This window comes from Photinus pyralis, unplaced genomic scaffold (assembly GCF_008802855.1).
Source record: "Photinus pyralis isolate 1611_PpyrPB1 unplaced genomic scaffold, Ppyr1.3 Ppyr1.4_LG6, whole genome shotgun sequence".
Taxonomy (NCBI): Eukaryota; Metazoa; Arthropoda; class Insecta; order Coleoptera; family Lampyridae; genus Photinus; species Photinus pyralis.
In genome coordinates, this window is record NW_022170663.1 from 12527776 (window position 1) to 12541543 (window position 13768).

A 13768-nucleotide genomic window follows, 5' to 3' on the forward strand; every position below is an offset into this window, starting at 1 on the left:
ACATTTTTATTTCGTTGATAGATTATGTTTAAATAACGTATAAACAATCCTTAAACTGCCCTTTAACAATAAATTTCCGTATGCTTTGGGCTTGCTCAATTTTTCAAGTTATTAAAACAATCTCTTACAGCATACTTAAGAGTGCGGGGGTTGTAAATTTTGTAATACAGTGAACATTTTTATTTCGTTTAAATAATGTATAAACAACCCTTAAACTGCCCTTCAATAATAAATTTCCGTATGCTTTAGGTTTGCTCAATTTTTCAAGTTATTAAAACAATCTCGCGGTACGACAAAAAGTAAGTAAGTCACAAGAAACATAAAATTTTCCAGATTTTTTAAATTTTCACAATACTATAATAGATGTGTTATTCCTGTGTGGAAACGGGAAAAGAATATTTCCACTGCAGAAGTCAACTGCATGCGGTAGAAGTCCGCTAATCAAAAGCTTTATGCACTCTTTGTGCATAATTTTGTGAACTTGCCGATTGTTTTTAAATTTCTGGATTTTTTGCTTTTATTAATTGTTATTGGGGTTTTTTTGAAAACGATTTCTGTTGACACATAGAAGTACGCAGGGCAGGCTGTCTGTATTTTTGTGGTGTACGGATTATTTTTTAAAAGCTTAGGCGGATGGTTAGCGATGGTTAACGATCCTTCGCGTTAGAGCGATGCGGTTCCTTTGGACGAAGAATGCTTCACGTTCGTGCTGCTTATTTATCCCTCCTTTTTAGTCCGGTATTTCTCGTATTGAGACGAGTGGTGTCTCTCTAGTAGGGTTGATTTTTTTCAAAATTCTTGTAGGAAAGAACAAATTTTGCCAGGGGGTCACATGTTTATAAATTTGGTAATAGAATCTTACCATTTTAAATTGTAGGGTAGTAAGTCAAATGAAATATAGTAATTCGCACTTTCGACGCGGGATTAAATAAAACAAAAAAATGAACAATTATTTGGCTTATCTAACGAACATATTTCCAACCGGATCCAATCCTTCTTTCCACTGTGCTCTGCTAATATACGAGTCGATCTATCCAACTCTACGAGTAAAAAATAAGAGCAGAGAATGTAGCGGTAGTGGGAAATGGTATAGTCGCCATCATAATTACCTCATTTGGGCTGGTCAGTTATGTTGACTTGATGATAAAACAATAGAAACGAAGTCAGTTTTATTTCATTACCCTACTGCCAATGGTGACGCGTCTCCCTCCTACTCTTATAACCTCCTTTTTATCAATTTCGGTGACGTGCCCTTTTAATGCAAGGTTCTCCCCTCTTATTTTTACTCGTAAGAAAAAATAGTTCCTGGGCATGTTTATTAATTCATCAAGTAAACGATACCAGAACAAAAGTACTCAAATCCATTTCTTGTGTTTCTTGTTGTTGCATTTGTCTGTGTTGCACGAAGTACAGTTTTCAAAATGCTTGGTGTTTTCAAGAAATTCGCATGGGCTGGTTTGATTGGGAAAAATACCACAACCACGATCAACGAGTTTAGGATTGAAGTCTTAAAGAAATGTGAGTTTATTGTGCAACAACAATACCGTCGTTTACCTGTCGCAGTAACGGTGATACAGACTGCTTTTAATTGCTCTACATCGCTTCGTATAAAATTAAAATTGTCGAAGGGAACAATGCAATTGGTTATACTCATCGCGAATGTATCTGCTTCAGCGCAATCACTCGCTTCGGTTCCAACACAAACGTAACATAGCAAGCCACTACCTAAAAATGGTGGTAAGTCATTTATATCGATTTACAAAATCATACCTGAAGAAACAAGACCTAGCGTAAGCAGGATGCATTGAAATGCTTTCATCTTTGAATAGGTTCAATCTCTCTTTGCACTTGACTTTATTTATATACGAGTTATCTATATGTAACCTTTATAGGATAAAACAAAACAATCGCCTAAACCCTTCTGCAGGTCCCAAAAAAGGGGATAAATCATACTGCAATATTTCCACCTGCACTGTCTCTGTAGATTGATACGAGATACGTGGGGAAAACAACACATAAATCACTTAGACTTATCTTTAATGACACAAACAATCAGACTGCCATATATTTTTTTCTGTTGTTACACTTATCAGTTGAGCACCAAGTGCAATTTTCAAAACCCATGGTATTTTCCAGATATTCGCAAGGTTCGACCTGATCCGAAAATATGCCGCATCCCCGATTGACGAGTTTGGGTTCAAATTCTACAACAGTAAAATTAAAATCCGTGGAGTTCACCACAAGGTGTACCTATACCTGGCGCAATCGCGGTTACACACACCGCTCGCAATCCACGCACATTTTCCACGAGATGACTACTTTCAAGTAGGCCAAAATTGACGTACGGTACCCTCGGCGAATGGCAATTGACGAGGCCCATCGCAAACGATTTTCCTTGACCACAGTCGCTTCTTTCGGTACCCGCACATACGTAGCACTGCAAGCTTTCGCCTGGAAGCGTTGGCTATGGTTAATTTTGGTTGAGTTTTTGAAAAACCTACCCATAGAAGCCGCTCCCAACACAAATAGTGTGGTCAATAGGGTTTTCATTGTCATCTTCGATTGCAGCTCGGTCAAGTTTATAATGTTATTAGGGGACTTTGTAACATACAACAAAATTATCTTGTTTATTACCGACATCGCTATCTCTTCGAATCTATTTTCTTGTCTTAACTAAGGTCACTGCAAAAATAAGTAGGTGTATGAAAGAGCTTTACTAATAGATATTAAATTTAGGATTTTATTAAATTTAGGTTTAGTCGTTGCCATGCGATCTAAAGGCAGTTGCTGTTACAAATTAATGAAATTGTATTGCATTGGGGTGAAAAATGATCCCCCACTTTCTTTTACGGAAATGCACGTTTTGAAGCACCAGGAATCCGAATCGAACAAAACCTCAATGATGTCGATCTGCCTGTCGGTCTGTCTGTACTCTCATTTCCGACTAAGTATAGCTAAACCAAGTAGAACCAAATTTGGTACACTAATTCTTAGATATAAAAGAGCAGAACCGCGCATGCAGGTATCTGTGCTAGCCACAGCAAATTTTTTAAAATTTAGTATTAATCTTTGACAATACTTAAATTATTAAGAGCCGCCTTTAAACTGAAAAGGTTTCTTATGAAATGGTGCTTTCTATTGGTTTGCCCTGTCCCAAACGTTACACCAGAAAGGAGATTTTTTATTTCTCTTTTCTGGGTCGTAAATGAGTTCGTAGATCAACAAAATTGGATTGTATCAAAAGTATTTCGGAATTCTATTTATGCACCATCTGTGGTAATTAGGGAAGAAAAACACCCATCCCTCTGGGTCTTAGGTTTACCACTAGCTTTTAGGTACTTTATCCTACGAAATTCACATACCATTTTAATTCAAAATATATTAGTCGGGTACCTTGAAGCCGTCTCTAGATGGTGAGGTTTTTGTGAAAAAATAACAATTCTTAAAATGTGTAATTCCATATAGCTTTTCCAATTACAAACTGTCGCTCTGCACTGATTTTACTACTACAATGCCTGTTTGATAAACTGTCTTTCCCATTTACACCTTATTCGTTCTCGCCATCTTGTTAAGTTACCTTCCAGCTTGCCTCTTTTCACATGTTTACTTCACGCCTCTTTCAACTTTGCTTTCTTATATCTTCTTTGTGCTTTTTTCTCGTCTTCTTCACCATTTCACGTTTCCTATACATAACATTTTTACGGTGCTTGTCTACACACCTCTTTTCTTTACGTCTCTTTGTATTTTCTTTATGTTTCGTTCATTTCATTTGTAACTCCCCCTTTTACACTACCTTCATGCTCCACTCGCTCATTGGCCTTCTTTCGAGCCAGGGCCGTATCTAGATATGACCATGCCCTTGGGTTGGGATTGGGAATTTTATTTTTTTACCGTGCACGTTAGTAAGGGAGGTATCGCATTTGGGTAAAAAATGACTCCCCACTTTTTTTACGGAAATAACCATTTTGAAGCACCGAATCAAAAAAAATCTTGATGATAGTCTCTCTGTCGGTCTCTCTATCTGTACCCTCATTTCCAGTAAAACGGCTGAATAAGCGATTGGAAACAAGTTTGGTATAGATAGACGCAAAAAGAAGAGCTCAAAAGCTTGTAGAGTAGGTGTACGGGTGGTATTGTAAGAGACATTATTTATATAAAATTTTTATTTTAAACAGTATTTCACTGAAGGAAGTGGAATGTAACTATGCATCCCTACTTGCAGACGATTAAACGTAGAATAAATTAATCGTGCGAGAATACCTATGGGACAAATTTGTCCGATGGTATCTTCACACGTTGTGCGTGGGTGCACCATTCTGTTGAAACCCCACCCACCCTTTACGCTTCCTTTTCTTTTTTTTTGAGTTTCTTCCATTAACACCTTGTTTTTCGCATTTTTTTCTATCAACACTTCTTTCTTCATATATCTGCTCGTCACGGGTCTTTAACATCTTTGAATCACACACATGCGGTTATCAAATGTGCACGTGATGTACTCTTTCAGCATCAAGATAATGCGTTTGAAGCTTTTACAACTCCAAATTTATGTGTAAAGAATAACTTTGGGTACATTTTGCTCTAAAACTTTTGACCTATACCACAGAGAAGAGTTATATTGAATTATATTACACATCTAAGAGTCATAGGAAATAATCTAGTGAAAGTCCGAACTCGATACATGACCTAGGGAATGATTTCTCTTATATTGACCGCGCAGTTTTCCTTCTTCCCTATTCACTCAAAGTCCTATAACTTTTGTTCCTGTTGAACCAGCTTCCTGAAAATCAATAGCGTCCGTCCTTAATGTCCAAAGTACCCGTACACTAAATTTCAACACAATCGGCCACTTTTAAAAAGAGTTAGAGCGCACACGGACGGACGGACGGACGGACGACAATACAAAACTATAAAGGATCTGAGGATCCTTAATAATCTATTCGAAGAGTCACAAAAATCTGAAAAATTGAAGCATCTTAGTGAGTTGAAACGAAGAATTTTAAGAATCTACGAAGGCATGGATAATAATAATCGGAAGAATTTGAAAAATTTGAAAAACGCAAGATTTCGAAAATTTTAAAAATCCCAAGAATAATATGACTTTACAGAGCTGAAAATTTTAAAGAATCTAAATCGGGAAGGGTTTACGGTGCATCAGAAGAATCTCAGGATTCAGCTGGAACAAAAGAACCTGGGTAAAAATGGGAAAACTGAAGAATCGGAGGATCACTAACACTCGAGGAAACGAAAAAATCGGATGATTTGAAAAATTGGCAAATTTGAAGGGTCTGGAGGTGGAGAATAGCAACAATGAAAGGTGTTGCTGAATATAAGAACCGAACAAGAATCCGAATAATCGAAGAGAAGATAAGAAATATGAGTTTGAATAATTGAAAAATTGAAAAGTAAAACCTGAAAATGAAGGAAATCGAAACGCAAACCATTTGAGTAAGCATGTTCCAGTTTTTCACACAACTTTTTCAGTGTAAAAAAAATTGTGTCCTTAAATGCATATAGGTACTATCAACCGACTTGCAACTGAAATTACGCATCATAAAAGATTTTTTACTGTCGGTCGGCTTGGTTCATTGAAAAGGAAATTCCCCTTTGATTTTGTTCCACAACTACATAAATGTGGACATTTACCTTTTGAATGCGGCATTCATTAGATAATTGTTAATTACATTATTTGATTGCGTACAGCAACATTTGAAACCAGATAAAAATTAATTGTCTATTTATGTATATTCGAGATATTTGATATTCACAATAATTCTAAAATTAGCTCCGATTGTCACAACAAAAACAAATATACAAACATAGAGCAATCTAATTATCCGCCCATTGTTTGATTCAATACTCCCAATCAGTAGAGTTACAGGGAGATACGGACTGGAAAGGACGAGCTGTGAATAAATGCAGCTTTTTCTTGTTTGCGCGTCAATTCTTTCCAAGGCGATCAAATGACATTCAATTAACTTTCCTTGTGAATAGGTACGTTTTTTTAGTAAACATTTCTTGCGATGATATTTGCAGTTGCCGAACTGGAAAATTTATTAAACCTTGAATTTTGATGAAAATCCATTAAGTGTAATCATAGAATTAATGGCCTATAATAACGACTATAACGTTAAATTCGCATGTGAGGGTGAGTAGTGTCAGTACGTATTCGACATGAAGATCGTAGTGACTTTGTGGGTTTTTATTGTTGCAATTACTGGTGGTAAGTTGGTCTTTTCATCTAAAGATTTTGGGTACATGAAACAAAGGATTTTTATGTATCCGTTCTATTCACTCAAGTAATAAGCCCTTCGCTTTGCACTCTTCACTCTACTAATGGCTCTAGAATTTTCAAATACACATGGCGGGCCAAATTTATTTTCACCTTTAATATCATTTTTGGTTTTGGTCTTAACTTAAGGGAGATCTAAGTCAGGATCATTTTTACAAAGGCTTCCTTTTAAGCACATTGTAAAATTTATATGTAATATCAAAAATTCATGAAAAACCATTAGCAATTGTACCTACTCCCAATTGTATTAACAAATTTTAAAATTTTAGACGAAAATGGTAGAGCGTATATATTTTATTAAATTTATTAACAAAACTGTTAGCGAAACCAGGTAATTCGAGTCCACTAAAGTAGGAGCAACTAGTGAAAAGTTTACTGAAGGGATTTCCTAAACATTAAATCCAGTTTTTAATAACAAACCGTCTAAATCGTGTTTATGCCAACGGTCATTTTCACCAACAAACAGACTGACGACCAAAATTAACATTCGGGGCCAGGTCCAAATTACAAAATATACAAATTTAAATCTCTGATAGATCTCTAATCATCTTTATCCAGCATATTAAAAATATTAGAGGCTTTTCGGAAAACAGAAATTTTAAAGTTTTCATGACATTTTTAACGATATTTTGGTTCACAGTACCTAATTGTCAAAAATCGTAGAATCACAAGGAAAACTATGAGTTATGCTTTGCTGAAATTTCATGATACAAGTACTCTAAAAGTTTGAACGACCAGCCTCGGTTTTATTTATTGAAAAAAGGTTGCTTATGCGCCTCATAAACCAAAGACTTAAAATGAATGAAATGGTATTTTCAAGGTATGGAGAAAAATGTTGGCAAATTAGAATATGTAAATCAAACGTGGGGCTTTATAATCAGAAACTATTAATACCGAAGTGACAAATTATAGTAAGTATATTAATAAAAAATTGAAAAATATTAGTGGTTTAAGGATGCATCTCCTTTTGTTATATGAATTTTCTATTTACTAAGCTTTTACCTGTCACAAATTCGGGATGGTTAAAATTTACTTTGAGATTTACAGTAATACCTTTACACTTCAAACACACATTAATGATTTTTATTTTACTTTGACAAATTAGGCTATAGACAACCCCTGAAATTGATTTCCTTCACAGTGAAATTTAATTAAATCCCTTTGATTCCGAAAGAGAAAGTGTGATTACTGATTAGAATGGGCAGCAAATTCAGAAGGTTCTTTTGATTACAATACACATTACAAAGACAATATTTTACATTGTTCTTCACTACTTTAGGACCTTTCATGTAAACTTTCAATTGTCATGGTACGCAGGTCAAAATTTAATCTTTTTACAACGATTGATCAAAGAATTCAGTAATATGACTAACATCTTTCTTCGACGTTGAAGACCCGGAATGTTTACTGCTGAGTTTATTGAATCATCAATATGGGGTAGTTATCAGAGGCCTATAACACAAGCCGTACAAGTTCTACAATTGTTAGAATATATTTTACACTTGTAGCTATTATTTGCGTATACCGAATTTATTAGGTCTTGTATAGTTATAGTTACAGGCAGTTTACTTGTAACTTGTGGACTTGTTACAATTGTATAGTTTGTGTTATAAGCCCCAGGTGTTTCCAATTTGAATGCATGCTTATAAAACCGGTCGACTTAAATAACTTCTACGCAATGGCCCTTTGGACGGGATGTTTTGACAATTGATTTGGAAATACAGGCTGTCTCCGTATGCTAATTCTTCTCTTGTTGCCAAAAGTTCAGTGTCATACACGCGCGCTTTAATTGGATTGTTGTTAAAACTTGATTTGCGTTTACACTAACTGCCTTTTAACTATTATTAATTAACGTTCAAACTCGAATCTTTAACCTCTAACTAGCCCCACTGTCGCTAATAAAATCTCTTATGGTTCTAGCTCGACTGTCTAAACACCAATGCAGTATTCTGTGCAAAATACTCTCCTTTCTCAACTCTAAGTGAACTTTTTGTACTCAAATTGCTCTCGTTAGAAGCTCCTGCATTTCCAAAAATATGTGCCCATATCGCACCTCACCCTTTTTAATATTGTTTCCTTTATTTTGAAGAAAAGATATGGACTGATGACACTGTGTTATCGCGACTTTTATATACTTATACTTGTCAATTTTCAGGTTCCGCTTTGAAATGTTATCTATGCGCAGGCTCGCTGAAAAGTGATTGCAAAGTAGGCAAACAAATATCAATGGTAGAGCAAGAATGTCTCAACTTTCCGAATTTCCATGATTTCTGCATTCAGGGCACTAGCACTAGTAAGTATACAGACATTTGATAGTTTAGCATCGTGAAATTTACTTTCAGAAACGGTCCGTCCGGAGGTATTTATGCGAGGATGCGCAATTATTCCCAAGAATGAGACGGATCCGTGCAAATATCTAGCGAATTTTGTACCTATTTTGGGTTGTCAATTTTGCACTACCGATTTTTGCAATAAGTGAAGGAAGTAATTATTTGTTCCACGTTCCTAATAAAAATTGAACATTAACTCTCTCTATTATTTAGCGAAGTGGAGTGAAACTGTTTAATTTACAGGATGTAAAAAGAGGATGGAACTGGAAACAGTAAATTGCTTCAACCTGGAAGGGAGAAATTTCGTATCATCTCGAAATGATTCTGGCTGTACCTGATGATGGTTATGAGGGGCTCTTTTTATTCCGTAACCGTCAAGTAGCAAAGGTACGAATTCTGTTCTTCAAATTAACTCGCTTACTGGGTGTTCTTGGGTGAGGAATTACCAACTTCATATAGGTTTGAGTTTCGCCAGCTTTTTCAGGGGCTGGGTGAAACCTACTGGGGCGTTTTTGGACGTGTTTAAAAAAAAGAGTGTAAACAAAAGCGAATGGCAAAATGTTTATTTTTATAATAATTTTAATCAAGCAAAGGTCACTGTTAATAAGTTATCTTGTTCTTGTATGAAACACGGAGATGATTTCCTCCTCGTTACGTAAATTGCACTTATCCTCGCTGCAGGATGTACAACTTTTGAGGCGCAGCTTCCTCTTCAAAAAGTTGCACGGATCAACCCCTTGGCGGAATATTCCACAATTCCTCACCACCAAATTCGGATCATAATCTAAAAACACAGATCTCTAGCGCGAGGATATTACCGAGCTTACCGACTTGTCAACGTAAATTTCAAACAGACGGACTGCAAACGTCCACCATCCTCGTCCAGGTCATTCTCCAACACGTAAAACGGTATTCTGGGCGTGTGACAGTCTCGCAACCCCATCGAGCTTTCCACCCCCTTCGCGCAGTCACTTGTTGGCGAGCCGGAGCAAACGTAACAATTCAAGCCATTAGCTTTAAAACGCAATGAAAGCCAGCAATTCAGACATTAGCTTTCTTACCTGCACTTGCAAACGTGAGAAGCACCGTCAGAGGAATGAAATATTTTGCGCTCATGTTTGACACTTTTCTTTTAATTAAACCAATAAGTGTCTGATTGTGTTTATATATTTGGGGCGTGTTGTTGACTAATTAAATACTCAGATATTTCTTATCGCCGATTTAAAATAAAGTGTTTATACCAAGGGCATAATTTAATTATGTTCATGACCTGCATATATTTTAAAAGATAATTTAATCCTTAGTTTACTGCAGTTCATCTCGGAAGTGTTTGTGCCAAATACTGATAAATTTGCTTGAAAATACACTATATTGTCTATCCTTTACTAGTAGTCTACAATTTTTTAGTGTTCATTGTCGCGGGGGCTTTTTTATTTTCTTTTGGCACTTACGTTTGTAAGCCAAAATTCTAATCAAAACTGTATTGAACACAAAATACTGGAATTGGAATCGGCTGCACCGGCACCTAGCTCAGTCTAATTGAATATATATACGTTGTCCAATTAAAAGTACTGAAAAACGTTTCACTTTTGGTATACTGAAATAAAATAAATAAAAACACGGACATTAAATGGACACTTAAAAATGTATTTCTTGGATCACAATAAGTTTTCACGAATACACAATTGTACCTAACAAACCCTCCCTTGTACGCCCATGTTTAATTAATTCTAATATGCAAATTCTTTGTTAATTAATGATAATATCAGAATTTACTTTTACAAACCAAATAAATGTCGCGGACCTTCGGAGTTCGATTCCTTTCAATGAAATTCTTTTAAATGTAATTTTCTTTTTAAACTTGAGCAGAACTGGTTCCGAGCTCCTAGGTTTCTTTTGTCAAATATAGAAAATACATACAATTTTTTACACAAGTTTCCGACGCCCTTATGATCTCATTTTGCATTTGAATTTTTTTTTTTTCGATATTCTAATTTGATTGTTTATTACAAAGACGATAAAGCTGTCGTTAGAATTTTTATAACAAATTATTTACATAACTAACCTGGTTACAAAACCCTTTTTGCGTAGCTGTGGAAGAGTACAAATTCACTGGTTTGATTCTCACAATGGTGTAGCAAGGGGATGATTTCTAGAAATGCATTCTCGATCCAATGGGGGGGATTTGCTTGCTTGATTGAGGGGTGGATGAATTCGGCAGTTGTTTACAAGTACCAAATTTAACAATTCACAAAGAAACTAACGTTTACATTTACTAGTTTGGAAAGGTCGTTATCCAGTTTGATATTACGTACAGTATTTAAATATGTGATTTAATGGCACAAAAGAATGAATGTGTATTTGGTTTGTTCATAAGCAACTCAGTTTGTTATATTCGAATTTGCCTTACACGAAAAACAGGCTGTAAGTTTATAATATTACTCTCGCCAGGAAAGATTGCTGGTTACAACACAATTTGTGTCGATCTACAATCTATGTTTTTCTCAAAATGCGAGCGAAAGTCCTTTCGTTTAACATTGACACGATACTATCCTTTCGAGTATGTATGTTACAGACACCTGAATAATTCGGATATTCTGTACAATTCCTAGGAAATGTATGACATTCCGAGTTCGTTTAGGAAATATTGATAATGGTTAGTCATTACATTTTATTTTAAAACTTAGGGAAGGAAAACTTCTTCGGCCACCAAGCTGTATAGCAGTTTTCCTTCACTTAATTGTACACATTTCCTAGGAATTGTATACAATACCTGAATTATACAGATTTCCGGTAACATGTACATTGTTATATAAATTTACTCAACCAAAGAAATGGGTCAGTCGTATACCGTATATAGTATCGGAACGGAAACGTTGCCTAATGAAATGAAAATGTAATTATTGGTACACAAAGCAACCATTTAAACATTAACAAGGGTTCAATCCTGGAAATGTTACGCAAAAAAAAACTGATGCATTAAATACATTTAATCGGCGTTTATTGAAATTTTAAACTAATCTCCTCCGTCACGTTAATTAAATGGATTTCATATTTTCAAGGGAACAATGGATTTTTAAATCTATATTAATGAAGGGTGGGATTATAAAATGCACGCATTATATTGATATAGGTACTTGTTTGTGACCGTATACATCAATCGTTCATTGCGCATAAAAGTCATTGGAATAAAACAAATTTTATTATACACCAAAAGTTTGCTAATAACAATCCGATTTTATATACAGCAATTCATAATAATCGAGCTTGAAAATAATCATTACGTACACGGATAGAAGTTTTGCAATTATTGGAAAACTGACGGAGCTTTGAAAACGAAACCGTACAGATACAATTTTTACTACGTAACTGACTTCGTCACTCACGATTGTTAATTCCCAGTTCCAATTAAAATCAAAACTGCTAACTTATTTGGTCCTTTACACAACCTACCGTAAGCCATAATTGGCTATTATCGAGATGTACGTAATTAACGCTAATGACGATAGCTACCCAAGCCTTCCTACCTTCAACTGCTAGCATTGAGTAACAAACGTGCATATCAAAGTTTAGCTTTGAACATATAATAGTGTTGCGACGAACTTCGGTAGTTCGCACAATATCGGTGGCTTAAAATGAAACGGTATGATTAGTAATAAATTTGATCTCAAAATGTACTCGTGTACAGCGAAAAATGCCAAAAGATTCCCTTAAATCCTGTTGTTACCTTCCCAAAAAATGTGGAAACACTTGAATTTTCCATTCGGTCGATTTATTCGGTTGTTTACCTCCAAAAATTAAAACCTCTTTATTTAATTACCCGCGACCGACGTCCTAAAAATTTGGGACATATTTTAAAATCATGCATTAATAAATTTCGCTTTTAATTCCACAAGATCCATTCAGGCGAGGTTTGTTGCAACTCAATTAATTAACTGAACTCATTGGCACGACCGGACTCAAATTTTGAAATGCGGGAACCCAGTAATTTCCACCTGGAATTTCGGGTCAATCGCAACAGGTCTGCGATAATGAAATAAATTGTTCGACCATTCATTTTAAACTGATACATCGAAACTGAAACTTTACAATATTAATTCTATACCCTCTTCCCGGCCAGGAGAGCTTTTGATCTCTACAAAAATAATAACATTATCTACAAGAACAATTAGAAACTTGATAATTATGTTCGGCAGCTGGCTTTCTTATCCGCGGTTACACGGCCCTACAAATTAAAAAAGGTTCTACCTTCTGTTTCCAACTTCTAAAAGAAGTAAATAGTTCCGGAACAACACTTTTCGTAACGAAGCACCACTACATACCGGGTGTTCATTAGAGATGGTAGACTCCCAAATGCCGATATGAAAACTGAGTGCTTCGTTACGTCCTACTTTTCCCACGCACCGTAACGGTTTTATAAAGATTGTGTTGAAAGTTTCTTACAAGAAAAGTGAAGGATTGCGATGTAAATAATACAAGTAGGCTAGGAAGTAGGGCGACTTAATGTTACAGGTATTGATTTGCAAAGTAGGCTACTAAGCAAATCTGCAGATATTCAATGCTTTTACCTCGGTAGGGATGTACCCTACACATCAAGATTTAAACAATTTTTCCGGGAAACTTGTTTACCTACTTTTACCTTTGAAAAAGTGCACACGACCACACGTGCCTAACTTTTTAATTTAAATTTATAATTGGTCAACATATATTGCATTGAAATGGTTTCTCTATTTGCAGTGCAAACATTGTCATTGTATATTGTACTAACTTGGTGCTTGGAACGGTAAAGTAAAAGTGACTGTAAATAGCGCCCCTTTTACGTTGTTGTTTAAGTAGTAAAACAGACTTTAAAGTAAAAAATTTACAGGGATTTCGTATAGCTAATCCTTCAAAATGGAGTTTCACGAAAGAAAAATAAAGCAGTGTAAAGTTGAGAGCCACGTCAACCTATCAGCCACGAAACAAATCGACTAACTAAACTACTTTTTCTATTTTCAAACTAAAATATTGGCAAGGAATCGTGCATCAAAATTACCATTATTAGCGACAGATTAAAGGGCGCAGTTATGACGGAACTAACAAACATTTAAGTAACTAAAGAACAAACTTGGAAGTTTAGAAAGTAAAACAAAATTGAATATTTTGAGAT

General features: G+C 35.4%; 4 protein-coding genes across 6 annotated transcripts in view; 1 reads left to right on the plus strand and 3 right to left on the minus strand.

Moving 5' to 3' along the window:
• LOC116174395 (ras-like GTP-binding protein RhoL) overlaps positions 1 to 9173 on the plus strand; it is a 28826-nt gene extending 19653 nt beyond the window's left edge. The window contains exons 4-6 of one of the 3 annotated variants that reach the window (XM_031492312.1): positions 8445 to 8582; positions 8632 to 8773; positions 8863 to 9173. In XM_031492312.1, coding sequence (XP_031348172.1) covers positions 8445 to 8582; positions 8632 to 8768 — 275 coding nt within the window. In that variant the 3' untranslated portion in view covers positions 8769 to 8773; positions 8863 to 9173. Of the gene's footprint in view, positions 1 to 8444; positions 8583 to 8631; positions 8816 to 8862 lie in introns of those variants that run through there. The other 2 variants (XM_031492311.1, XR_004146111.1) reach the window with 2 other exon arrangements.
• LOC116174399 lies at positions 1303 to 1923 on the minus strand. Its single transcript, XM_031492317.1, has 3 exons — positions 1771 to 1923; positions 1555 to 1725; positions 1303 to 1507 (listed from the first exon to the last, which is right to left on the minus strand). The coding sequence occupies exons 1-3, from the start codon at positions 1817 to 1819 to the stop codon at positions 1356 to 1358; spliced, it is 372 nt and encodes a 123-aa protein (XP_031348177.1). The 5' UTR covers positions 1820 to 1923; the 3' UTR covers positions 1303 to 1355.
• Positions 1990 to 2725, minus strand: LOC116174397. The gene is made up of 3 exons (XM_031492314.1): positions 2502 to 2725; positions 2257 to 2451; positions 1990 to 2204 (listed from the first exon to the last, which is right to left on the minus strand). The coding sequence occupies exons 1-3, from the start codon at positions 2638 to 2640 to the stop codon at positions 2053 to 2055; spliced, it is 486 nt and encodes a 161-aa protein (XP_031348174.1). The 5' UTR covers positions 2641 to 2725; the 3' UTR covers positions 1990 to 2052.
• Positions 9169 to 9821, minus strand: LOC116174398. Its single transcript, XM_031492315.1, has 3 exons — positions 9681 to 9821; positions 9451 to 9633; positions 9169 to 9403 (listed from the first exon to the last, which is right to left on the minus strand). Exons 1-3 carry the CDS (start codon positions 9733 to 9735, stop codon positions 9228 to 9230), a joined length of 414 nt encoding a protein of 137 aa, XP_031348175.1. The 5' UTR covers positions 9736 to 9821; the 3' UTR covers positions 9169 to 9227.
• Between the last annotated feature and the right edge of the window lie 3947 nt (positions 9822 to 13768).